The sequence below is a fragment of the Elephas maximus genome, chromosome 19, assembly GCF_024166365.1.
Source record: "Elephas maximus indicus isolate mEleMax1 chromosome 19, mEleMax1 primary haplotype, whole genome shotgun sequence".
Taxonomy (NCBI): Eukaryota; Metazoa; Chordata; class Mammalia; order Proboscidea; family Elephantidae; genus Elephas; species Elephas maximus.
Genome location: NC_064837.1, coordinates 48,313,157 through 48,338,826, shown reverse-complemented (window position 1 = coordinate 48,338,826; position 25,670 = coordinate 48,313,157). Strand labels below are relative to the sequence as shown.

The following is a 25,670-nucleotide window of genomic DNA, read 5'->3' as shown; positions in this document are numbered from 1 at the left end:
GGTGTCAGGTGTGGAGGGTGGGCCTCTGTTCAGAGGTGAGTGTCCCAGGTTCTGAGAACTCCTTCTGCTCTGGGGCTTTTATACACTGGACTGCCAAAGTTTGAGCCAATAACCAGGACTTTTCCTTGTTATTGCTCATGTTGTTTTCTATCATCATTGGAGGAATTGTCAAGGAGGAAGTTGTTCTTTAAGGGTTTTGCATCTTTTGAAAATAGATGCTTAATGTTTCTTAATTGAGAATTATTCATAGAAACTTTTTTTCAGATAAAAGGGAGGCAGTCACATCATCAGCATCCTTCCTGCTCCAATCATCGTCTGGTCACATGATAGTTCCAGCTGCCATGGAGGGTCAGAACGGTGTTCCTCTCAGCTGATGCCGATTCATGGAGTCATAAATTGAAAGCCTGCTGGGCCCAAGCCTGTTCACCAGGAAAGCCTGATATCAAGGCTACAAGAAATAGGTATCTGTGGCCACTGCTGTACCTGGGTATCCCAGTTCTATCAAAGATACTGGTGTAGAGGATGTTTGGCACCATCCCTTCCATATGGCAAAGAGGAAGGAAAACAGGTGGTTAGAAACGGAAGCAGTGCGCTGGGGACTCAGGCAGCATCCATTACTTTACAACTTGGGTGACCAGGTATCCTGGCTTTCCCAGGGCTGAGGAGTTCCCATGATGTGGGACTTTCAGTGTCTTTATTTGGAGAGTACTTGGCAAACTGGGACAAGCTGGTGACTCTAGTCCTGACACTGTTTAGTAGTAGACACAGTGACTTGAGGTGAGACACTCTAACCTGCACATTCTTTTTATTGTGGTAAAAGTACACGTTTGCCATTTCAACATCTTTTACGTGCACAATTCAGTGACATTAATCACATTCATCATGCTGTAGAACCATCACCACTCTCAGTCTCCTAATTTTTCCATCACTCTTATCGGAAACTCAGTGCCCTCCAGACAATGACTTTCCCTTGCTGCCTTCTTCTTGCCCCTGGTAACTACTAATAAACTTTGGTGTCTATACATTTGCCATCTCTCGATATTTCATAAAAGTGAGATCATACAATATTTGCGCAGTTGTGACTGACATATTTTACTCAGCATAAAGTTTTTGAGGGTCACTCATGTTGTAGCATGTATCAGGCCTTCAGTTCTTTTTATGATTGAGGAATGTTCATTTTGTGTATCTATTTATCTATTGATGGGCATTTAGGTTACTACCACTCTTTGGCTACTGTGAATAATACTTCAGTGAACATCGGTGTACCAGTGTCTATTTTCATTCCTGCTTTCAATTGTGTCAGGTATATATCTAGAAGTGGAATTGCTTGTTGATATGGTAATTCTATGTTTAAGTTTTTGTGGAGCTGCCAAACTGTTTTCCACAGTGGCTGGATCATTTTACAATCCCACCAGCAATGAGCGAGGGATCCAATTTCTCCACACCCTCATCACCTGTTGCTTTCTTTCTTTTTTTAAAAATCATAGTCATCCTAGTAGGGGTGAAGTGGTATCTCATTATGGTTTTATTATTATTATTTTTTAATGACAGCAATGGGTTTGGTTTGGTTTTTATGACTAATGACCTTGAGCATTTTTCATGTGCTTGTTGGTCATAGGTATGTCTTCTTTGGGGAAATGTCTATTTAAGTCCTTTGCCCATTTTTTAATTGGATTGTTTGTCTTTTGTTGTTAAATTGTAGGAGTTCTTCATGTATTCTGGCTATTAAACCCTTTTCAGATATATGGTTCCCCCCAAATTTCTCCCAATCTATAGGTTGTCTCTACACTTTGTCGTTAAAGTCCTTTCATGCACAAAAATTTTAGATTGTATTGAAGTCCGATTTATCTATTTCGTCTTTAGTTGTTCATGCTTTTGGTGTCATATCTAACTAAGATTTTATTATCATAAACTAGATAACAAAGGAATACCCCTATGTTTTCTTTTAAGAATTTTATGGTTTTAGTTCTTATATTTAGGTTCTTTTTTTTTTTTTATTAACTTTTATTGAGCTTCAAGTGAACGTTTACAAATCCAGTCAGACTGTCACATATAAGTTTATATACACCTTACTCCGTACTCCCACTTGCTCTCCCCCTAATGAGTCAGCCCTTCCAGTCTCTCCTTTCGTGACAATTTTGCCAGCTTCCAACTCTCTCTATCCTCCCATCCCCGCTCCAGACAGGAGATGCCAACACAGTCTCAAGTGTCCATCTGATATAATTAGCTCACTCTTCATCAGCATCTCTCTCTCACCCACTGTCCAGTCCCTTTCATGTCTGATGAGTTGTCTTCGGGGATGGTTCCCATCCTGTGCCAACAGAAGGTTTGGGGACCATGACAGCCAGGATTCCTCTAGTCTCAGTCAGACCATTAAGTCTGGTCTTTTTATGAGAATTTGGGGTCTGCATCCCACTGATCTCCTGCTCCCTCAGGGGTTCTCTGTTGTGCTCCCTGTCAGGGCACTCATCGATTGTGGCCGAGCACCAACTAGTTCTTCTGGTCTCAGGATGATGTAGGTCTCTGGTTCATGTGGCCCTTTCTGTCTCTTGGGCTCTTAGTTATCGTGTGACCTTGGTGTTCTTCATTCTCCTTTGATCCAGGTGGGTTGAGACCAACTGATGCATCTTAGTTGTATATTTAGGTTCTTGATGCATTTTGAGTTAATTTTCATACATGGTATGAGGTATGGGTAGAGCTTCATTCTTCTCTAAATTTTAGGATTGGCTTGTAAATCCCACTCTCTGCATTCCCCCTGCCCCACATACCCTCAAAAACTGCTTGCTTTTTTTACTGTAATTATGTTGTATTTATGTATCATTTTGGGGAGAATTGGCATTTTTCCAATATTGGATCTTCCAATTCATTAATTTAATATAACTTTATTTAATTTTTTTTGCTTCCTGGAATAATGTCTTGTAGTTTCCTGTGCAGTTTTTGCACAGCTTTCATTACATTTATCCTTAGCTAAGTAATGTTTATCATATTATAAATGGAATCGTTTTCATTTAATGTTTACACCTGTTGTTTTCTGTCATATAAATAACAATAAAGTTTTTGTATATTGGCTCTGTAATATCTAGAAACCTTGCTGAAACACCCTTATCAATTCTAATAATTTATCCATAGATTGGGGGTTTCTATGTACACAGTAATGTGATCTGTGAATTTTGAGCCTTGTATTATTTCACTATTAATCCCGTTATCAGTTATTCTTCTTGCCTTACTGCACTGCATGCAGCCTCCAAAACTATGTTGAATAGAAGCGGTTATAACAAGGAGCTTTGTTTTCTCCTGATCTCAAAGGGAAACTTTCCTTTCATATAATACTTTCTGTTTAAAAATATTTTAATGAGATTTAATTCACATACCATAAAATTCGTCTTTTGAAAGTGTACAATTTAGTGGTTTTTATTATATTCACAAGGTTGGGCAACCATGACCACTATATAATTACAGAATATTTTCATGACCCCAACAGAGAAACTTTGTACCCGTTAGTAATCACTTCCTAGTCCTCCTCGTCGCACGTTGTGGCAACCACTAATCTGCTTTTTGTCTCTATAGATTTGCCTATTCTGGACAATTCATAGAAATGGAATCATACAACATGTGGCCTTTTGTGTTTAGCTTCTTTCATTTAACGTAATTAATGTTTTTGGGAGTTACCGACATCGTACTTCACTCCTTTTTATGACTGAATAAGCCCTCACCTGCTAACCAGAAGGTCATTGGTTTGAACTTACCAGCTGCTCCATGGGAGAAAGTAGTGCATTCTTCTTCCATAAGGATACTTGGCACAGCTATGGATACTTCCTAGACACAAGCAAATCTCTCACTGGATTGGTCTACTGGGTTTGAGGGCTTGGGACCACAGTCTCATGGGGGAACTTGATCAACTGGCATAATATAGTCCATAAAGACAGTGTTGTGCATCCTACTTTGGTGTGTAGCGTCCGGGGTTTTAAAAGCTCACTAGTGGACATCTGAGATACAACTGTTGGTCTCTACTCATTCAGAGGTAAAGAGAAAGAAGGAAACCAAAGACTCAAATAAGAAACTAGTCTACAAAATCAATAGTCTACATGAACAACGACATCACCTGTTTGGAGACCAGAAGAACTAGATGGTACTCGGCTACCACTACTGACCATTCCGATCAGGACCTAATAGATGGTCCTGGATACAATGGGAGAAAAATGTAGAATAAAACTCAGATTCCTAAAAAATGGCCAGATTTACTGCACTGGTAGAGACTAGATGAGCTCCGAGACTATTGCCCTGAAATACTCTTTAAACTTGGAACTCAAACCACTCCCAGGGGTCACCTTCCAGCCAAATGACAGATTGGCCCATAAAATAAAAAATATTACCCATAAGTACTATCTTCCTCAAAATAATCATGTAGATGAAGCCAAATGGTTAGCATTTACCTTAGACCAAAGATGAGAAGGTTAGGGGCTACAGGGAAGCTAGATTAATGGAAACAGAACAACCAAATTGGAAATAATGAGATTGCTGATATATTGTAAAGAATGTAATAAATGTCATTCAATAATATGTGCGGAAATTGTTAAGTAAGATCAATAATTTCTTGTGTAAACTTTCACCAAAAACACAATAAAATATTTAAAAAAAATGATTTACAGCCTTGGGAACCCTATGAGGCAGTTCTGCTATGTCCTGTACGGTCACTATGAGTTGCAATCCACTCAACAGAAGTGGGGTTGACTTTCTGGGTTTTGTACAGATATATCAAACTATGTTTATCTGTTCGTCATTCCATGCACATTTGTGTTATTTCCACTTTTTAGTATTTTTGAATAGTGCTGATATGAACATTCCTGTACAAGTTTTTGTGTGAGCATAGGTGTATTTCTCTTGGGTAGACACCTATGAAGTCACAGGGTAACTCTACGTTTAAGTTTAGAGGAACTGCCAAACTGTTTGCCAAAGTGGCTATGCCATTTTGTATTTCCACCAGCAGTGCGAACGTTTCTAACTTGTGGGATACAATTGTTCACATGTTTTTCCTTCTAATCTTTTTCATTTCTGTAAGGTCAGTAGCAATGCCCCTCATTCATTCCTGATTTTAATAATTTGAGTCTTCTCTCTTTTTTTCTAGGTTACGTTAGCTTGAATTGGGTATTTTGTTTACATTTTAGAAGAATCAACATTTGTTTTCTTTGATTTTCCCCTATTTACTAGTCTCTCATTTATTTCCAGTTTAATATTTGTTATTTTCTTTCTTCTGCTTGTTTTGGGTTTAGTTAGCTCTTCTTTTTAGGTTTCTTAAGATGGACAGTTAGGTTACTTATCTGAAATATCAATGTATTTTCTAGTTCCCCTTATGGTTTCTTCTGTGACTCATTGGTTATTTATAAGTACACGTATGATCTTTAATTTCCATATATTCTTGAATATCCCAAATTTCCTTCTATTGTTGATTTCCAATTTAATTTCTTTGTGGTTGGAGAATGTACTTTGTATGAGTTGAATCCTTTTAAATTTATAGAGGCTTGTGTTATGGCTTAGTAAATGGTGTGCCCAGGAGAATTGTTTATGTGTGCTTGAGAAAAATGTGTATTGTGCTGCTGCTGTTGGATGGAGTGTCCTAGAGATGTTGGTTAGGTATCTTAGTTATTTAGTCCTGCTTTTTTTTTTTATTATAATAGAAATACCACAAGTGGATTATTTTAACAAAGAGAAAATTTATTCTCTCACAGTTTAGGAAGGTAGAAGTCCAAATTTATGATGCTAGCTCCAGGGAAGGCCTTCTCCCTCTGTTGGCTCTAGGGGAAGGTCCTTGTCATCAATCTTCCCCGGTCGAGGAGCTTCTCAGTGCAGAGACCCTGGATCCAAAGGACACACTATTGTCCTGGCTCTTCTTTCTTGGTGTTATGAGGTCCCCCTGTCTCTGCTGGCTTCTTCCTTTTACATCTCAAAAGAGATTGATTTAAGACACAACCTAATCTTCTAGATTGAATCCTGCCTCATTAACATAACTGCCTCTAATCCCACCTCATTAACATCATATAGGCAAGATTTACAATGCATAGGAAAATCACATCAGATGACAAAACGGTGGACAATCAAACAATATTGGGAATCATGGCGTAGCCAAACTGACACAAATTTTGGGGAGGGCACAGTTCAGTACATTACAGTAGGTATAGTTGGTTTATGTTTTATAGTTTTATAACATTTTAAAAAATCATGTAAGTTGTATTAAAAGGTATAAAATGCTCTTTCTGTATCTATTAAGATAATGATGGGAATTTTTTATTTTATTTTGTTAAGGTGGTGAACTACATTGAGTAATTTTTGCATGTTAAATCTACCTTGCATTGCTGGAATAAATGCTGTATTAATCTTTGTATGTATCAGAAAATTCTTTTTGTTAATATTTTGTTTAGAAATTTTGCATCTCTGTGGTTTGCATGAATGTGTTTACCTGTAGCTTTTCTTTCTTGACATCACTGTGTTATGTTTGGGTATCAAATTTATACTGGACTTATAAAATGATTTGTACATTATATCTTTTTAATCATACCTACAAGAATTTAAGATTTTATTATTTCTTCCTTACTATTTGATATTCAGCAAAATACACTGGTGGAAGCCATTTGTTGTCTCAGGGTGTGTATGTGTGTTGCAGGAAGGGGTTTAGCGTTTATAATTGTTGGTTCAATTTCTTGAGTAAATACAAAACTCTTCAGATTTTCTATTTCTCATGTCAGCTTTGATTTTTTTTCTCTAAAATTCTCAATTTTATGTAATTTTAAAGAAATTTTGGCACAAAGTTTCCGTCATATTGCCCTCATATCTATCATAGATTCTGGTGATGCGCAGTTTCTGCTCATATTCTTGTTCCTCTCATTTCTCAGCTTGTACACAGACATTAAGCAAGTCACTTTTCTCATTTATTGATTGCTAAAGATACTCTTGGAAACCTTGGTGGTGTAGTGGTTAAGAGCTACAGCTGCTACCCAAGAGGTTGGCAGTTCAAATCTACCAGGTGCTCCTTGGAAACTCTATGGGGCAGTTCTACTCCGTCCTAAAGGGTTGCTACGAGTTGGAATTGACTTAACAGCAGTGGTTTTGGGTTTTTTTGGTTTCGAAAGATACTCTTGGTTCTGACCATTTGTGAGGCTTTTGTGAGGACAGGAAGGAACAACAGACGTGAAATGCAGTAGGAATGTGAGGTCTTCTAAAGGAAATGATGCAGAAACAAAAGCAAAATGTGGAAATGATGCAAAGTGGTAAATATTATATTAGGAAATAAAGAGGGAGGACTCCTTGTAGCTAAGAAAACATACTAAAGTGAACATAAGAAAGAGAAAAGTGAGACACAAGAGTGGAGAATACATTGAGAAAACATTTATTATTTATTATTGAGGAAAGTTAAGAAAAAAGCCATGAAGTGTTTGTTTGTTTGTTTTTAAACTGCTTGGAGAGAAAGGGCGAAGATCACTTTTCCACGTCTGAGAATGCCAATGATCATGGCAGTGTGTATGTTTCAGTTCAGGCAGTAGGCATGTAAATCCTTTCTGTATTTGAATGCTAATGACCTTTAAAAAAAAAATGGTAATACATTAGTGATCAATCAAACAAATAATGATGGGACAGGACAGAGGATGTTTAGGGAACTCAAAGAACCTTGGGGACGGGAGACATCTTTATAAACTGCCAAGTTGTTTGTTATCACATCCAGTCCTTGAAAATCCCTATAAAATGCAAGATGCTGTGTTTAGAGATTGTGGATGGCTCCAAGGTAAAAATTCCACGGAGTGGCCAGATAAGCTCAGTTCCTAGGGCTGTGTCCATACTCAATCTCCTTAATAATGTTCTTGTCAGGAGAATAAACTGCCTCAAAGTTTGAGAGTGCATGAAATATGTCCTGAGGGTGTGTTTTATAGCATGTTACTTGATCCCTTTTTTATTTTCCACACTGTACATGGTCAGACGAAACAGACATTCCAGAATGCCATTTGCATGACATGGTAGAACAAAGAATTCTGTAGATGAGCTCCCAGTTAAATGTCTTAGCACAGAACCAGAAAAACAACGATCTGCAAATATACTGGATGGCTTTTAAAACAGCCTGCTGGCCTTAATGTGCAAGTGCTCACCGAGGTTTTGGAAATAGATTGGAGAATGCACGTGTAAACAGGAAAATAATCTGCATTTGGAAGGTCTGTTTTTACTGCTAGAGAGACAATCGAAAGCACCTATCTTCCCAGTGTTCCGATCACTGTTTTCTTTGGGACACTTTATTCATCTGTAGGATGGAGATGATGATTTTGGTTCTGCCAGCTTAGGGGTAATTGTCAGACTCAAGGTAATATTTATGAAATAAAATGTGAATGTAAGGCCTCAGAAGGTAAGTGTTGTACAAACAGCAAAATCACAACATAGGCTGGGAGACAGCAAAGACTTTATTAGGAAGGAATTGGAGACATTTGCCTGGAGCTGGGAAGACAATGCAAAGTAGCCATGAAAATGAGGAAGTAATACACTGGAAGAATGAGCATATTAGAAAAAGCATGAGTATGCAGAAATAGTAAACACGATAAGGATTATTACTGAAGTTACTATACGGCAAAGAGTGATGGTCACTCGTTCAAGACTGAGCAATGACTGTAGGTGAGGGACACCCAAGAAAGGCCTGCAGCTGTCAAAGAGATCAACACGGATGAAGTTGAAGAAAATGAGAGTGAAGTCAATTGCACCCTACCAAGACCACCCACAAAGATTTTAATCAAGATGAGGAGTAATATAAAGATGGTTATATCATGGCAAGTGCCAGTGATGCCTGGTGATCAAGCTTGCGGCAGTAACTGGGGAACTGGCAGGTTGGTTGTGAGAAGGTTGGTCCATGATGGATGATTCTGTGGTGAGTGGATCAGCAGCAGGAAGGTTGGCAGCAGCTGGATCCAAAGCTCTGGGGTAGGCCACTAGTCAGGCAGACACATGTTGGGCGGTAGCAGGTTCTCCGACAGTACACGGGGCCAGAGCAAGCTGGCTGGCAGCAGGGTGTGGAGCAGCAACTAGGGCGGCAGCAAGGCTGGCAGCAGCTGGACCCACAGCTGGTTTGGCCAGCGCAGCTGGACACAGAGCAGGTGGGCTGGCAGCAGGGTGTGCTGCAACAGGAAGGACGGCAGCAGCTGGCCTGACAAACTGGTTGGCAGCTGGTGGTACAGCAGGTGGTTTGACAAGTTGGGCGGCAGCAAGGCTGGTAGCAGCAGGACCCAGAGCAGGTGGGCTGGCAACAGGTGGTTGTGTAGCAGGTGGGCTGGGAGCAGGTGGTTGTGCAGCAGCTGGGCTGGCAACAAGGGGAGCAGCAGGAGTGGGTCATGGTGTCAGGTGTGGAGGGTGGGCCTCTGTTCAGAGGTGAGTGTCCCAGGTTCTGAGAACTCCTTCTGCTCTGGGGCTTTTATACACTGGACTGCCAAAGTTTGAGCCAATAACCAGGACTTTTCCTTGTTATTGCTCATGTTGTTTTCTATCATCATTGGAGGAATTGTCAAGGAGGAAGTTGTTCTTTAAGGGTTTTGCATCTTTTGAAAATAGATGCTTAATGTTTCTTAATTGAGAATTATTCATAGAAACTTTTTTTCAGATAAAAGGGAGGCAGTCACATCATCAGCATCCTTCCTGCTCCAATCATCGTCTGGTCACATGATAGTTCCAGCTGCCATGGAGGGTCAGAACGGTGTTCCTCTCAGCTGATGCCGATTCATGGAGTCATAAATTGAAAGCCTGCTGGGCCCAAGCCTGTTCACCAGGAAAGCCTGATATCAAGGCTACAAGAAATAGGTATCTGTGGCCACTGCTGTACCTGGGTATCCCAGTTCTATCAAAGATACTGGTGTAGAGGATGTTTGGCACCATCCCTTCCATATGGCAAAGAGGAAGGAAAACAGGTGGTTAGAAACGGAAGCAGTGCGCTGGGGACTCAGGCAGCATCCATTACTTTACAACTTGGGTGACCAGGTATCCTGGCTTTCCCAGGGCTGAGGAGTTCCCATGATGTGGGACTTTCAGTGTCTTTATTTGGAGAGTACTTGGCAAACTGGGACAAGCTGGTGACTCTAGTCCTGACACTGTTTAGTAGTAGACACAGTGACTTGAGGTGAGACACTCTAACCTGCACATTCTTTTTATTGTGGTAAAAGTACACGTTTGCCATTTCAACATCTTTTACGTGCACAATTCAGTGACATTAATCACATTCATCATGCTGTAGAACCATCACCACTCTCAGTCTCCTAATTTTTCCATCACTCTTATCGGAAACTCAGTGCCCTCCAGACAATGACTTTCCCTTGCTGCCTTCTTCTTGCCCCTGGTAACTACTAATAAACTTTGGTGTCTATACATTTGCCATCTCTCGATATTTCATAAAAGTGAGATCATACAATATTTGCGCAGTTGTGACTGACATATTTTACTCAGCATAAAGTTTTTGAGGGTCACTCATGTTGTAGCATGTATCAGGCCTTCAGTTCTTTTTATGATTGAGGAATGTTCATTTTGTGTATCTATTTATCTATTGATGGGCATTTAGGTTACTACCACTCTTTGGCTACTGTGAATAATACTTCAGTGAACATCGGTGTACCAGTGTCTATTTTCATTCCTGCTTTCAATTGTGTCAGGTATATATCTAGAAGTGGAATTGCTTGTTGATATGGTAATTCTATGTTTAAGTTTTTGTGGAGCTGCCAAACTGTTTTCCACAGTGGCTGGATCATTTTACAATCCCACCAGCAATGAGCGAGGGATCCAATTTCTCCACACCCTCATCACCTGTTGCTTTCTTTCTTTTTTTAAAAATCATAGTCATCCTAGTAGGGGTGAAGTGGTATCTCATTATGGTTTTATTATTATTATTTTTTAATGACAGCAATGGGTTTGGTTTGGTTTTTATGACTAATGACCTTGAGCATTTTTCATGTGCTTGTTGGTCATAGGTATGTCTTCTTTGGGGAAATGTCTATTTAAGTCCTTTGCCCATTTTTTAATTGGATTGTTTGTCTTTTGTTGTTAAATTGTAGGAGTTCTTCATGTATTCTGGCTATTAAACCCTTTTCAGATATATGGTTCCCCCCAAATTTCTCCCAATCTATAGGTTGTCTCTACACTTTGTCGTTAAAGTCCTTTCATGCACAAAAATTTTAGATTGTATTGAAGTCCGATTTATCTATTTCGTCTTTAGTTGTTCATGCTTTTGGTGTCATATCTAACTAAGATTTTATTATCATAAACTAGATAACAAAGGAATACCCCTATGTTTTCTTTTAAGAATTTTATGGTTTTAGTTCTTATATTTAGGTTCTTTTTTTTTTTTTATTAACTTTTATTGAGCTTCAAGTGAACGTTTACAAATCCAGTCAGACTGTCACATATAAGTTTATATACACCTTACTCCGTACTCCCACTTGCTCTCCCCCTAATGAGTCAGCCCTTCCAGTCTCTCCTTTCGTGACAATTTTGCCAGCTTCCAACTCTCTCTATCCTCCCATCCCCGCTCCAGACAGGAGATGCCAACACAGTCTCAAGTGTCCATCTGATATAATTAGCTCACTCTTCATCAGCATCTCTCTCTCACCCACTGTCCAGTCCCTTTCATGTCTGATGAGTTGTCTTCGGGGATGGTTCCCATCCTGTGCCAACAGAAGGTTTGGGGACCATGACAGCCAGGATTCCTCTAGTCTCAGTCAGACCATTAAGTCTGGTCTTTTTATGAGAATTTGGGGTCTGCATCCCACTGATCTCCTGCTCCCTCAGGGGTTCTCTGTTGTGCTCCCTGTCAGGGCACTCATCGATTGTGGCCGAGCACCAACTAGTTCTTCTGGTCTCAGGATGATGTAGGTCTCTGGTTCATGTGGCCCTTTCTGTCTCTTGGGCTCTTAGTTATCGTGTGACCTTGGTGTTCTTCATTCTCCTTTGATCCAGGTGGGTTGAGACCAACTGATGCATCTTAGTTGTATATTTAGGTTCTTGATGCATTTTGAGTTAATTTTCATACATGGTATGAGGTATGGGTAGAGCTTCATTCTTCTCTAAATTTTAGGATTGGCTTGTAAATCCCACTCTCTGCATTCCCCCTGCCCCACATACCCTCAAAAACTGCTTGCTTTTTTTACTGTAATTATGTTGTATTTATGTATCATTTTGGGGAGAATTGGCATTTTTCCAATATTGGATCTTCCAATTCATTAATTTAATATAACTTTATTTAATTTTTTTTGCTTCCTGGAATAATGTCTTGTAGTTTCCTGTGCAGTTTTTGCACAGCTTTCATTACATTTATCCTTAGCTAAGTAATGTTTATCATATTATAAATGGAATCGTTTTCATTTAATGTTTACACCTGTTGTTTTCTGTCATATAAATAACAATAAAGTTTTTGTATATTGGCTCTGTAATATCTAGAAACCTTGCTGAAACACCCTTATCAATTCTAATAATTTATCCATAGATTGGGGGTTTCTATGTACACAGTAATGTGATCTGTGAATTTTGAGCCTTGTATTATTTCACTATTAATCCCGTTATCAGTTATTCTTCTTGCCTTACTGCACTGCATGCAGCCTCCAAAACTATGTTGAATAGAAGCGGTTATAACAAGGAGCTTTGTTTTCTCCTGATCTCAAAGGGAAACTTTCCTTTCATATAATACTTTCTGTTTAAAAATATTTTAATGAGATTTAATTCACATACCATAAAATTCGTCTTTTGAAAGTGTACAATTTAGTGGTTTTTATTATATTCACAAGGTTGGGCAACCATGACCACTATATAATTACAGAATATTTTCATGACCCCAACAGAGAAACTTTGTACCCGTTAGTAATCACTTCCTAGTCCTCCTCGTCGCACGTTGTGGCAACCACTAATCTGCTTTTTGTCTCTATAGATTTGCCTATTCTGGACAATTCATAGAAATGGAATCATACAACATGTGGCCTTTTGTGTTTAGCTTCTTTCATTTAACGTAATTAATGTTTTTGGGAGTTACCGACATCGTACTTCACTCCTTTTTATGACTGAATAAGCCCTCACCTGCTAACCAGAAGGTCATTGGTTTGAACTTACCAGCTGCTCCATGGGAGAAAGTAGTGCATTCTTCTTCCATAAGGATACTTGGCACAGCTATGGATACTTCCTAGACACAAGCAAATCTCTCACTGGATTGGTCTACTGGGTTTGAGGGCTTGGGACCACAGTCTCATGGGGGAACTTGATCAACTGGCATAATATAGTCCATAAAGACAGTGTTGTGCATCCTACTTTGGTGTGTAGCGTCCGGGGTTTTAAAAGCTCACTAGTGGACATCTGAGATACAACTGTTGGTCTCTACTCATTCAGAGGTAAAGAGAAAGAAGGAAACCAAAGACTCAAATAAGAAACTAGTCTACAAAATCAATAGTCTACATGAACAACGACATCACCTGTTTGGAGACCAGAAGAACTAGATGGTACTCGGCTACCACTACTGACCATTCCGATCAGGACCTAATAGATGGTCCTGGATACAATGGGAGAAAAATGTAGAATAAAACTCAGATTCCTAAAAAATGGCCAGATTTACTGCACTGGTAGAGACTAGATGAGCTCCGAGACTATTGCCCTGAAATACTCTTTAAACTTGGAACTCAAACCACTCCCAGGGGTCACCTTCCAGCCAAATGACAGATTGGCCCATAAAATAAAAAATATTACCCATAAGTACTATCTTCCTCAAAATAATCATGTAGATGAAGCCAAATGGTTAGCATTTACCTTAGACCAAAGATGAGAAGGTTAGGGGCTACAGGGAAGCTAGATTAATGGAAACAGAACAACCAAATTGGAAATAATGAGATTGCTGATATATTGTAAAGAATGTAATAAATGTCATTCAATAATATGTGCGGAAATTGTTAAGTAAGATCAATAATTTCTTGTGTAAACTTTCACCAAAAACACAATAAAATATTTAAAAAAAATGATTTACAGCCTTGGGAACCCTATGAGGCAGTTCTGCTATGTCCTGTACGGTCACTATGAGTTGCAATCCACTCAACAGAAGTGGGGTTGACTTTCTGGGTTTTGTACAGATATATCAAACTATGTTTATCTGTTCGTCATTCCATGCACATTTGTGTTATTTCCACTTTTTAGTATTTTTGAATAGTGCTGATATGAACATTCCTGTACAAGTTTTTGTGTGAGCATAGGTGTATTTCTCTTGGGTAGACACCTATGAAGTCACAGGGTAACTCTACGTTTAAGTTTAGAGGAACTGCCAAACTGTTTGCCAAAGTGGCTATGCCATTTTGTATTTCCACCAGCAGTGCGAACGTTTCTAACTTGTGGGATACAATTGTTCACATGTTTTTCCTTCTAATCTTTTTCATTTCTGTAAGGTCAGTAGCAATGCCCCTCATTCATTCCTGATTTTAATAATTTGAGTCTTCTCTCTTTTTTTCTAGGTTACGTTAGCTTGAATTGGGTATTTTGTTTACATTTTAGAAGAATCAACATTTGTTTTCTTTGATTTTCCCCTATTTACTAGTCTCTCATTTATTTCCAGTTTAATATTTGTTATTTTCTTTCTTCTGCTTGTTTTGGGTTTAGTTAGCTCTTCTTTTTAGGTTTCTTAAGATGGACAGTTAGGTTACTTATCTGAAATATCAATGTATTTTCTAGTTCCCCTTATGGTTTCTTCTGTGACTCATTGGTTATTTATAAGTACACGTATGATCTTTAATTTCCATATATTCTTGAATATCCCAAATTTCCTTCTATTGTTGATTTCCAATTTAATTTCTTTGTGGTTGGAGAATGTACTTTGTATGAGTTGAATCCTTTTAAATTTATAGAGGCTTGTGTTATGGCTTAGTAAATGGTGTGCCCAGGAGAATTGTTTATGTGTGCTTGAGAAAAATGTGTATTGTGCTGCTGCTGTTGGATGGAGTGTCCTAGAGATGTTGGTTAGGTATCTTAGTTATTTAGTCCTGCTTTTTTTTTTTATTATAATAGAAATACCACAAGTGGATTATTTTAACAAAGAGAAAATTTATTCTCTCACAGTTTAGGAAGGTAGAAGTCCAAATTTATGATGCTAGCTCCAGGGAAGGCCTTCTCCCTCTGTTGGCTCTAGGGGAAGGTCCTTGTCATCAATCTTCCCCGGTCGAGGAGCTTCTCAGTGCAGAGACCCTGGATCCAAAGGACACACTATTGTCCTGGCTCTTCTTTCTTGGTGTTATGAGGTCCCCCTGTCTCTGCTGGCTTCTTCCTTTTACATCTCAAAAGAGATTGATTTAAGACACAACCTAATCTTCTAGATTGAATCCTGCCTCATTAACATAACTGCCTCTAATCCCACCTCATTAACATCATATAGGCAAGATTTACAATGCATAGGAAAATCACATCAGATGACAAAACGGTGGACAATCAAACAATATTGGGAATCATGGCGTAGCCAAACTGACACAAATTTTGGGGAGGGCACAGTTCAGTACATTACAGTAGGTATAGTTGGTTTATGTTTTATAGTTTTATAACATTTTAAAAAATCATGTAAGTTGTATTAAAAGGTATAAAATGCTCTTTCTGTATCTATTAAGATAATGATGGGAATTTTTTATTTTATTTTGTTAAGGTGGTGAACTACATTGAGTAATTTTTGCATGTTAAATCTACCTTGCATTGCTGGAATAAATGCTGTATTAATCTTTGTATGTATCAGAAAATTCTTTTTGTTAATATTTTGTTTAGAAATTTTGCATCTCTGTGGTTTGCATGAATGTGTTTACCTGTAGCTTTTCTTTCTTGACATCACTGTGTTATGTTTGGGTATCAAATTTATACTGGACTTATAAAATGATTTGTACATTATATCTTTTTAATCATACCTACAAGAATTTAAGATTTTATTATTTCTTCCTTACTATTTGATATTCAGCAAAATACACTGGTGGAAGCCATTTGTTGTCTCAGGGTGTGTATGTGTGTTGCAGGAAGGGGTTTAGCGTTTATAATTGTTGGTTCAATTTCTTGAGTAAATACAAAACTCTTCAGATTTTCTATTTCTCATGTCAGCTTTGATTTTTTTTCTCTAAAATTCTCAATTTTATGTAATTTTAAAGAAATTTTGGCACAAAGTTTCCGTCATATTGCCCTCATATCTATCATAGATTCTGGTGATGCGCAGTTTCTGCTCATATTCTTGTTCCTCTCATTTCTCAGCTTGTACACAGACATTAAGCAAGTCACTTTTCTCATTTATTGATTGCTAAAGATACTCTTGGAAACCTTGGTGGTGTAGTGGTTAAGAGCTACAGCTGCTACCCAAGAGGTTGGCAGTTCAAATCTACCAGGTGCTCCTTGGAAACTCTATGGGGCAGTTCTACTCCGTCCTAAAGGGTTGCTACGAGTTGGAATTGACTTAACAGCAGTGGTTTTGGGTTTTTTTGGTTTCGAAAGATACTCTTGGTTCTGACCATTTGTGAGGCTTTTGTGAGGACAGGAAGGAACAACAGACGTGAAATGCAGTAGGAATGTGAGGTCTTCTAAAGGAAATGATGCAGAAACAAAAGCAAAATGTGGAAATGATGCAAAGTGGTAAATATTATATTAGGAAATAAAGAGGGAGGACTCCTTGTAGCTAAGAAAACATACTAAAGTGAACATAAGAAAGAGAAAAGTGAGACACAAGAGTGGAGAATACATTGAGAAAACATTTATTATTTATTATTGAGGAAAGTTAAGAAAAAAGCCATGAAGTGTTTGTTTGTTTGTTTTTAAACTGCTTGGAGAGAAAGGGCGAAGATCACTTTTCCACGTCTGAGAATGCCAATGATCATGGCAGTGTGTATGTTTCAGTTCAGGCAGTAGGCATGTAAATCCTTTCTGTATTTGAATGCTAATGACCTTTAAAAAAAAAATGGTAATACATTAGTGATCAATCAAACAAATAATGATGGGACAGGACAGAGGATGTTTAGGGAACTCAAAGAACCTTGGGGACGGGAGACATCTTTATAAACTGCCAAGTTGTTTGTTATCACATCCAGTCCTTGAAAATCCCTATAAAATGCAAGATGCTGTGTTTAGAGATTGTGGATGGCTCCAAGGTAAAAATTCCACGGAGTGGCCAGATAAGCTCAGTTCCTAGGGCTGTGTCCATACTCAATCTCCTTAATAATGTTCTTGTCAGGAGAATAAACTGCCTCAAAGTTTGAGAGTGCATGAAATATGTCCTGAGGGTGTGTTTTATAGCATGTTACTTGATCCCTTTTTTATTTTCCACACTGTACATGGTCAGACGAAACAGACATTCCAGAATGCCATTTGCATGACATGGTAGAACAAAGAATTCTGTAGATGAGCTCCCAGTTAAATGTCTTAGCACAGAACCAGAAAAACAACGATCTGCAAATATACTGGATGGCTTTTAAAACAGCCTGCTGGCCTTAATGTGCAAGTGCTCACCGAGGTTTTGGAAATAGATTGGAGAATGCACGTGTAAACAGGAAAATAATCTGCATTTGGAAGGTCTGTTTTTACTGCTAGAGAGACAATCGAAAGCACCTATCTTCCCAGTGTTCCGATCACTGTTTTCTTTGGGACACTTTATTCATCTGTAGGATGGAGATGATGATTTTGGTTCTGCCAGCTTAGGGGTAATTGTCAGACTCAAGGTAATATTTATGAAATAAAATGTGAATGTAAGGCCTCAGAAGGTAAGTGTTGTACAAACAGCAAAATCACAACATAGGCTGGGAGACAGCAAAGACTTTATTAGGAAGGAATTGGAGACATTTGCCTGGAGCTGGGAAGACAATGCAAAGTAGCCATGAAAATGAGGAAGTAATACACTGGAAGAATGAGCATATTAGAAAAAGCATGAGTATGCAGAAATAGTAAACACGATAAGGATTATTACTGAAGTTACTATACGGCAAAGAGTGATGGTCACTCGTTCAAGACTGAGCAATGACTGTAGGTGAGGGACACCCAAGAAAGGCCTGCAGCTGTCAAAGAGATCAACACGGATGAAGTTGAAGAAAATGAGAGTGAAGTCAATTGCACCCTACCAAGACCACCCACAAAGATTTTAATCAAGATGAGGAGTAATATAAAGATGGTTATATCATGGCAAGTGCCAGTGATGCCTGGTGATCAAGCTTGCGGCAGTAACTGGGGAACTGGCAGGTTGGTTGTGAGAAGGTTGGTCCATGATGGATGATTCTGTGGTGAGTGGATCAGCAGCAGGAAGGTTGGCAGCAGCTGGATCCAAAGCTCTGGGGTAGGCCACTAGTCAGGCAGACACATGTTGGGCGGTAGCAGGTTCTCCGACAGTACACGGGGCCAGAGCAAGCTGGCTGGCAGCAGGGTGTGGAGCAGCAACTAGGGCGGCAGCAAGGCTGGCAGCAGCTGGACCCACAGCTGGTTTGGCCAGCGCAGCTGGACACAGAGCAGGTGGGCTGGCAGCAGGGTGTGCTGCAACAGGAAGGACGGCAGCAGCTGGCCTGACAAACTGGTTGGCAGCTGGTGGTACAGCAGGTGGTTTGACAAGTTGGGCGGCAGCAAGGCTGGTAGCAGCAGGACCCAGAGCAGGTGGGCTGGCAACAGGTGGTTGTGTAGCAGGTGGGCTGGGAGCAGGTGGTTGTGCAGCAGCTGGGCTGGCAACAAGGGGAGCAGCAGGAGTGGGTCATGGTGTCAGGTGTGGAGGGTGGGCCTCTGTTCAGAGGTGAGTGTCCCAGGTTCTGAGAACTCCTTCTGCTCTGGGGCTTTTATACACTGGACTGCCAAAGTTTGAGCCAATAACCAGGACTTTTCCTTGTTATTGCTCATGTTGTTTTCTATCATCATTGGAGGAATTGTCAAGGAGGAAGTTGTTCTTTAAGGGTTTTGCATCTTTTGAAAATAGATGCTTAATGTTTCTTAATTGAGAATTATTCATAGAAACTTTTTTTCAGATAAAAGGGAGGCAGTCACATCATCAGCATCCTTCCTGCTCCAATCATCGTCTGGTCACATGATAGTTCCAGCTGCCATGGAGGGTCAGAACGGTGTTCCTCTCAGCTGATGCCGATTCATGGAGTCATAAATTGAAAGCCTGCTGGGCCCAAGCCTGTTCACCAGGAAAGCCTGATATCAAGGCTACAAGAAATAGGTATCTGTGGCCACTGCTGTACCTGGGTATCCCAGTTCTATCAAAGATACTGGTGTAGAGGATGTTTGGCACCATCCCTTCCATATGGCAAAGAGGAAGGAAAACAGGTGGTTAGAAACGGAAGCAGTGCGCTGGGGACTCAGGCAGCATCCATTACTTTACAACTTGGGTGACCAGGTATCCTGGCTTTCCCAGGGCTGAGGAGTTCCCATGATGTGGGACTTTCAGTGTCTTTATTTGGAGAGTACTTGGCAAACTGGGACAAGCTGGTGACTCTAGTCCTGACACTGTTTAGTAGTAGACACAGTGACTTGAGGTGAGACACTCTAACCTGCACATTCTTTTTATTGTGGTAAAAGTACACGTTTGCCATTTCAACATCTTTTACGTGCACAATTCAGTGACATTAATCACATTCATCATGCTGTAGAACCATCACCACTCTCAGTCTCCTAATTTTTCCATCACTCTTATCGGAAACTCAGTGCCCTCCAGACAATGACTTTCCCTTGCTGCCTTCTTCTTGCCCCTGGTAACTACTAATAAACTTTGGTGTCTATACATTTGCCATCTCTCGATATTTCATAAAAGTGAGATCATACAATATTTGCGCAGTTGTGACTGACATATTTTACTCAGCATAAAGTTTTTGAGGGTCACTCATGTTGTAGCATGTATCAGGCCTTCAGTTCTTTTTATGATTGAGGAATGTTCATTTTGTGTATCTATTTATCTATTGATGGGCATTTAGGTTACTACCACTCTTTGGCTACTGTGAATAATACTTCAGTGAACATCGGTGTACCAGTGTCTATTTTCATTCCTGCTTTCAATTGTGTCAGGTATATATCTAGAAGTGGAATTGCTTGTTGATATGGTAATTCTATGTTTAAGTTTTTGTGGAGCTGCCAAACTGTTTTCCACAGTGGCTGGATCATTTTACAATCCCACCAGCAATGAGCGAGGGATCCAATTTCTCCACACCCTCATCACCTGTTGCTTTCTTTCTTTTTTTAAAAATCATAGTCATCCTAGTAGGGGTGAAGTGGTATCTCATTATGGTTTTATTATTATTATTTTTTAATGACAGCAATGGGTTTGGTTTGGTTTTTATGACTAATGACCTTGAGCATTTTTCATGTGCTTGTTGGTCATAGGTATGTCTTCTTTGGGGAAATGTCTATTTAAGTCCTTTGCCCATTTTTTAATTGGATTGTTTGTCTTTTGTTGTTAAATTGTAGGAGTTCTTCATGTATTCTGGCTATTAAACCCTTTTCAGATATATGGTTCCCCCCAAATTTCTCCCAATCTATAGGTTGTCTCTACACTTTGTCGTTAAAGTCCTTTCATGCACAAAAATTTTAGATTGTATTGAAGTCCGATTTATCTATTTCGTCTTTAGTTGTTCATGCTTTTGGTGTCATATCTAACTAAGATTTTATTATCATAAACTAGATAACAAAGGAATACCCCTATGTTTTCTTTTAAGAATTTTATGGTTTTAGTTCTTATATTTAGGTTCTTTTTTTTTTTTTATTAACTTTTATTGAGCTTCAAGTGAACGTTTACAAATCCAGTCAGACTGTCACATATAAGTTTATATACACCTTACTCCGTACTCCCACTTGCTCTCCCCCTAATGAGTCAGCCCTTCCAGTCTCTCCTTTCGTGACAATTTTGCCAGCTTCCAACTCTCTCTATCCTCCCATCCCCGCTCCAGACAGGAGATGCCAACACAGTCTCAAGTGTCCATCTGATATAATTAGCTCACTCTTCATCAGCATCTCTCTCTCACCCACTGTCCAGTCCCTTTCATGTCTGATGAGTTGTCTTCGGGGATGGTTCCCATCCTGTGCCAACAGAAGGTTTGGGGACCATGACAGCCAGGATTCCTCTAGTCTCAGTCAGACCATTAAGTCTGGTCTTTTTATGAGAATTTGGGGTCTGCATCCCACTGATCTCCTGCTCCCTCAGGGGTTCTCTGTTGTGCTCCCTGTCAGGGCACTCATCGATTGTGGCCGAGCACCAACTAGTTCTTCTGGTCTCAGGATGATGTAGGTCTCTGGTTCATGTGGCCCTTTCTGTCTCTTGGGCTCTTAGTTATCGTGTGACCTTGGTGTTCTTCATTCTCCTTTGATCCAGGTGGGTTGAGACCAACTGATGCATCTTAGTTGTATATTTAGGTTCTTGATGCATTTTGAGTTAATTTTCATACATGGTATGAGGTATGGGTAGAGCTTCATTCTTCTCTAAATTTTAGGATTGGCTTGTAAATCCCACTCTCTGCATTCCCCCTGCCCCACATACCCTCAAAAACTGCTTGCTTTTTTTACTGTAATTATGTTGTATTTATGTATCATTTTGGGGAGAATTGGCATTTTTCCAATATTGGATCTTCCAATTCATTAATTTAATATAACTTTATTTAATTTTTTTTGCTTCCTGGAATAATGTCTTGTAGTTTCCTGTGCAGTTTTTGCACAGCTTTCATTACATTTATCCTTAGCTAAGTAATGTTTATCATATTATAAATGGAATCGTTTTCATTTAATGTTTACACCTGTTGTTTTCTGTCATATAAATAACAATAAAGTTTTTGTATATTGGCTCTGTAATATCTAGAAACCTTGCTGAAACACCCTTATCAATTCTAATAATTTATCCATAGATTGGGGGTTTCTATGTACACAGTAATGTGATCTGTGAATTTTGAGCCTTGTATTATTTCACTATTAATCCCGTTATCAGTTATTCTTCTTGCCTTACTGCACTGCATGCAGCCTCCAAAACTATGTTGAATAGAAGCGGTTATAACAAGGAGCTTTGTTTTCTCCTGATCTCAAAGGGAAACTTTCCTTTCATATAATACTTTCTGTTTAAAAATATTTTAATGAGATTTAATTCACATACCATAAAATTCGTCTTTTGAAAGTGTACAATTTAGTGGTTTTTATTATATTCACAAGGTTGGGCAACCATGACCACTATATAATTACAGAATATTTTCATGACCCCAACAGAGAAACTTTGTACCCGTTAGTAATCACTTCCTAGTCCTCCTCGTCGCACGTTGTGGCAACCACTAATCTGCTTTTTGTCTCTATAGATTTGCCTATTCTGGACAATTCATAGAAATGGAATCATACAACATGTGGCCTTTTGTGTTTAGCTTCTTTCATTTAACGTAATTAATGTTTTTGGGAGTTACCGACATCGTACTTCACTCCTTTTTATGACTGAATAAGCCCTCACCTGCTAACCAGAAGGTCATTGGTTTGAACTTACCAGCTGCTCCATGGGAGAAAGTAGTGCATTCTTCTTCCATAAGGATACTTGGCACAGCTATGGATACTTCCTAGACACAAGCAAATCTCTCACTGGATTGGTCTACTGGGTTTGAGGGCTTGGGACCACAGTCTCATGGGGGAACTTGATCAACTGGCATAATATAGTCCATAAAGACAGTGTTGTGCATCCTACTTTGGTGTGTAGCGTCCGGGGTTTTAAAAGCTCACTAGTGGACATCTGAGATACAACTGTTGGTCTCTACTCATTCAGAGGTAAAGAGAAAGAAGGAAACCAAAGACTCAAATAAGAAACTAGTCTACAAAATCAATAGTCTACATGAACAACGACATCACCTGTTTGGAGACCAGAAGAACTAGATGGTACTCGGCTACCACTACTGACCATTCCGATCAGGACCTAATAGATGGTCCTGGATACAATGGGAGAAAAATGTAGAATAAAACTCAGATTCCTAAAAAATGGCCAGATTTACTGCACTGGTAGAGACTAGATGAGCTCCGAGACTATTGCCCTGAAATACTCTTTAAACTTGGAACTCAAACCACTCCCAGGGGTCACCTTCCAGCCAAATGACAGATTGGCCCATAAAATAAAAAATATTACCCATAAGTACTATCTTCCTCAAAATAATCATGTAGATGAAGCCAAATGGTTAGCATTTACCTTAGACCAAAGATGAGAAGGTTAGGGGCTACAGGGAAGCTAGATTAATGGAAACAGAACAACCAAATTGGAAATAATGAGATTGCTGATATATTGTAAAGAATGTAATAAATGTCATTCAATAATATGTGCGGAAATTGTTAAGTAAGATCAATAATTTCTTGTGTAAACTTTCACCAAAAACACAATAAAATATTTAAAAAAAATGATTTACAGCCTTGGGAACCCTATGAGGCAGTTCTGCTATGTCCTGTACGGTCACTATGAGTTGCAATCCACTCAACAGAAGTGGGGTTGACTTTCTGGGTTTTGTACAGATATATCAAACTATGTTTATCTGTTCGTCATTCCATGCACATTTGTGTTATTTCCACTTTTTAGTATTTTTGAATAGTGCTGATATGAACATTCCTGTACAAGTTTTTGTGTGAGCATAGGTGTATTTCTCTTGGGTAGACACCTATGAAGTCACAGGGTAACTCTACGTTTAAGTTTAGAGGAACTGCCAAACTGTTTGCCAAAGTGGCTATGCCATTTTGTATTTCCACCAGCAGTGCGAACGTTTCTAACTTGTGGGATACAATTGTTCACATGTTTTTCCTTCTAATCTTTTTCATTTCTGTAAGGTCAGTAGCAATGCCCCTCATTCATTCCTGATTTTAATAATTTGAGTCTTCTCTCTTTTTTTCTAGGTTACGTTAGCTTGAATTGGGTATTTTGTTTACATTTTAGAAGAATCAACATTTGTTTTCTTTGATTTTCCCCTATTTACTAGTCTCTCATTTATTTCCAGTTTAATATTTGTTATTTTCTTTCTTCTGCTTGTTTTGGGTTTAGTTAGCTCTTCTTTTTAGGTTTCTTAAGATGGACAGTTAGGTTACTTATCTGAAATATCAATGTATTTTCTAGTTCCCCTTATGGTTTCTTCTGTGACTCATTGGTTATTTATAAGTACACGTATGATCTTTAATTTCCATATATTCTTGAATATCCCAAATTTCCTTCTATTGTTGATTTCCAATTTAATTTCTTTGTGGTTGGAGAATGTACTTTGTATGAGTTGAATCCTTTTAAATTTATAGAGGCTTGTGTTATGGCTTAGTAAATGGTGTGCCCAGGAGAATTGTTTATGTGTGCTTGAGAAAAATGTGTATTGTGCTGCTGCTGTTGGATGGAGTGTCCTAGAGATGTTGGTTAGGTATCTTAGTTATTTAGTCCTGCTTTTTTTTTTTATTATAATAGAAATACCACAAGTGGATTATTTTAACAAAGAGAAAATTTATTCTCTCACAGTTTAGGAAGGTAGAAGTCCAAATTTATGATGCTAGCTCCAGGGAAGGCCTTCTCCCTCTGTTGGCTCTAGGGGAAGGTCCTTGTCATCAATCTTCCCCGGTCGAGGAGCTTCTCAGTGCAGAGACCCTGGATCCAAAGGACACACTATTGTCCTGGCTCTTCTTTCTTGGTGTTATGAGGTCCCCCTGTCTCTGCTGGCTTCTTCCTTTTACATCTCAAAAGAGATTGATTTAAGACACAACCTAATCTTCTAGATTGAATCCTGCCTCATTAACATAACTGCCTCTAATCCCACCTCATTAACATCATATAGGCAAGATTTACAATGCATAGGAAAATCACATCAGATGACAAAACGGTGGACAATCAAACAATATTGGGAATCATGGCGTAGCCAAACTGACACAAATTTTGGGGAGGGCACAGTTCAGTACATTACAGTAGGTATAGTTGGTTTATGTTTTATAGTTTTATAACATTTTAAAAAATCATGTAAGTTGTATTAAAAGGTATAAAATGCTCTTTCTGTATCTATTAAGATAATGATGGGAATTTTTTATTTTATTTTGTTAAGGTGGTGAACTACATTGAGTAATTTTTGCATGTTAAATCTACCTTGCATTGCTGGAATAAATGCTGTATTAATCTTTGTATGTATCAGAAAATTCTTTTTGTTAATATTTTGTTTAGAAATTTTGCATCTCTGTGGTTTGCATGAATGTGTTTACCTGTAGCTTTTCTTTCTTGACATCACTGTGTTATGTTTGGGTATCAAATTTATACTGGACTTATAAAATGATTTGTACATTATATCTTTTTAATCATACCTACAAGAATTTAAGATTTTATTATTTCTTCCTTACTATTTGATATTCAGCAAAATACACTGGTGGAAGCCATTTGTTGTCTCAGGGTGTGTATGTGTGTTGCAGGAAGGGGTTTAGCGTTTATAATTGTTGGTTCAATTTCTTGAGTAAATACAAAACTCTTCAGATTTTCTATTTCTCATGTCAGCTTTGATTTTTTTTCTCTAAAATTCTCAATTTTATGTAATTTTAAAGAAATTTTGGCACAAAGTTTCCGTCATATTGCCCTCATATCTATCATAGATTCTGGTGATGCGCAGTTTCTGCTCATATTCTTGTTCCTCTCATTTCTCAGCTTGTACACAGACATTAAGCAAGTCACTTTTCTCATTTATTGATTGCTAAAGATACTCTTGGAAACC

General features: G+C 38.8%; 2 protein-coding genes across 2 annotated transcripts; both read right to left on the bottom strand.

The window, feature by feature from the left end:
• Positions 1-8,793: 8,793 nt before the first annotated feature.
• On the bottom strand, positions 8,794-9,358 carry LOC126062363 (keratin-associated protein 9-1-like). The gene has a single exon (XM_049859861.1). The coding sequence runs from the start codon at positions 9,356-9,358 to the stop codon at positions 8,906-8,908; it is 453 nt and encodes a 150-aa protein (XP_049715818.1). The 3' UTR covers positions 8,794-8,905.
• Positions 9,359-18,151: 8,793 nt separating this feature from the next.
• On the bottom strand, positions 18,152-18,716 carry LOC126062362 (keratin-associated protein 9-1-like). Its single transcript, XM_049859860.1, has one exon. It carries the CDS (start codon positions 18,714-18,716, stop codon positions 18,264-18,266), a length of 453 nt encoding a protein of 150 aa, XP_049715817.1. The 3' UTR covers positions 18,152-18,263.
• Between the last annotated feature and the right edge of the window lie 6,954 nt (positions 18,717-25,670).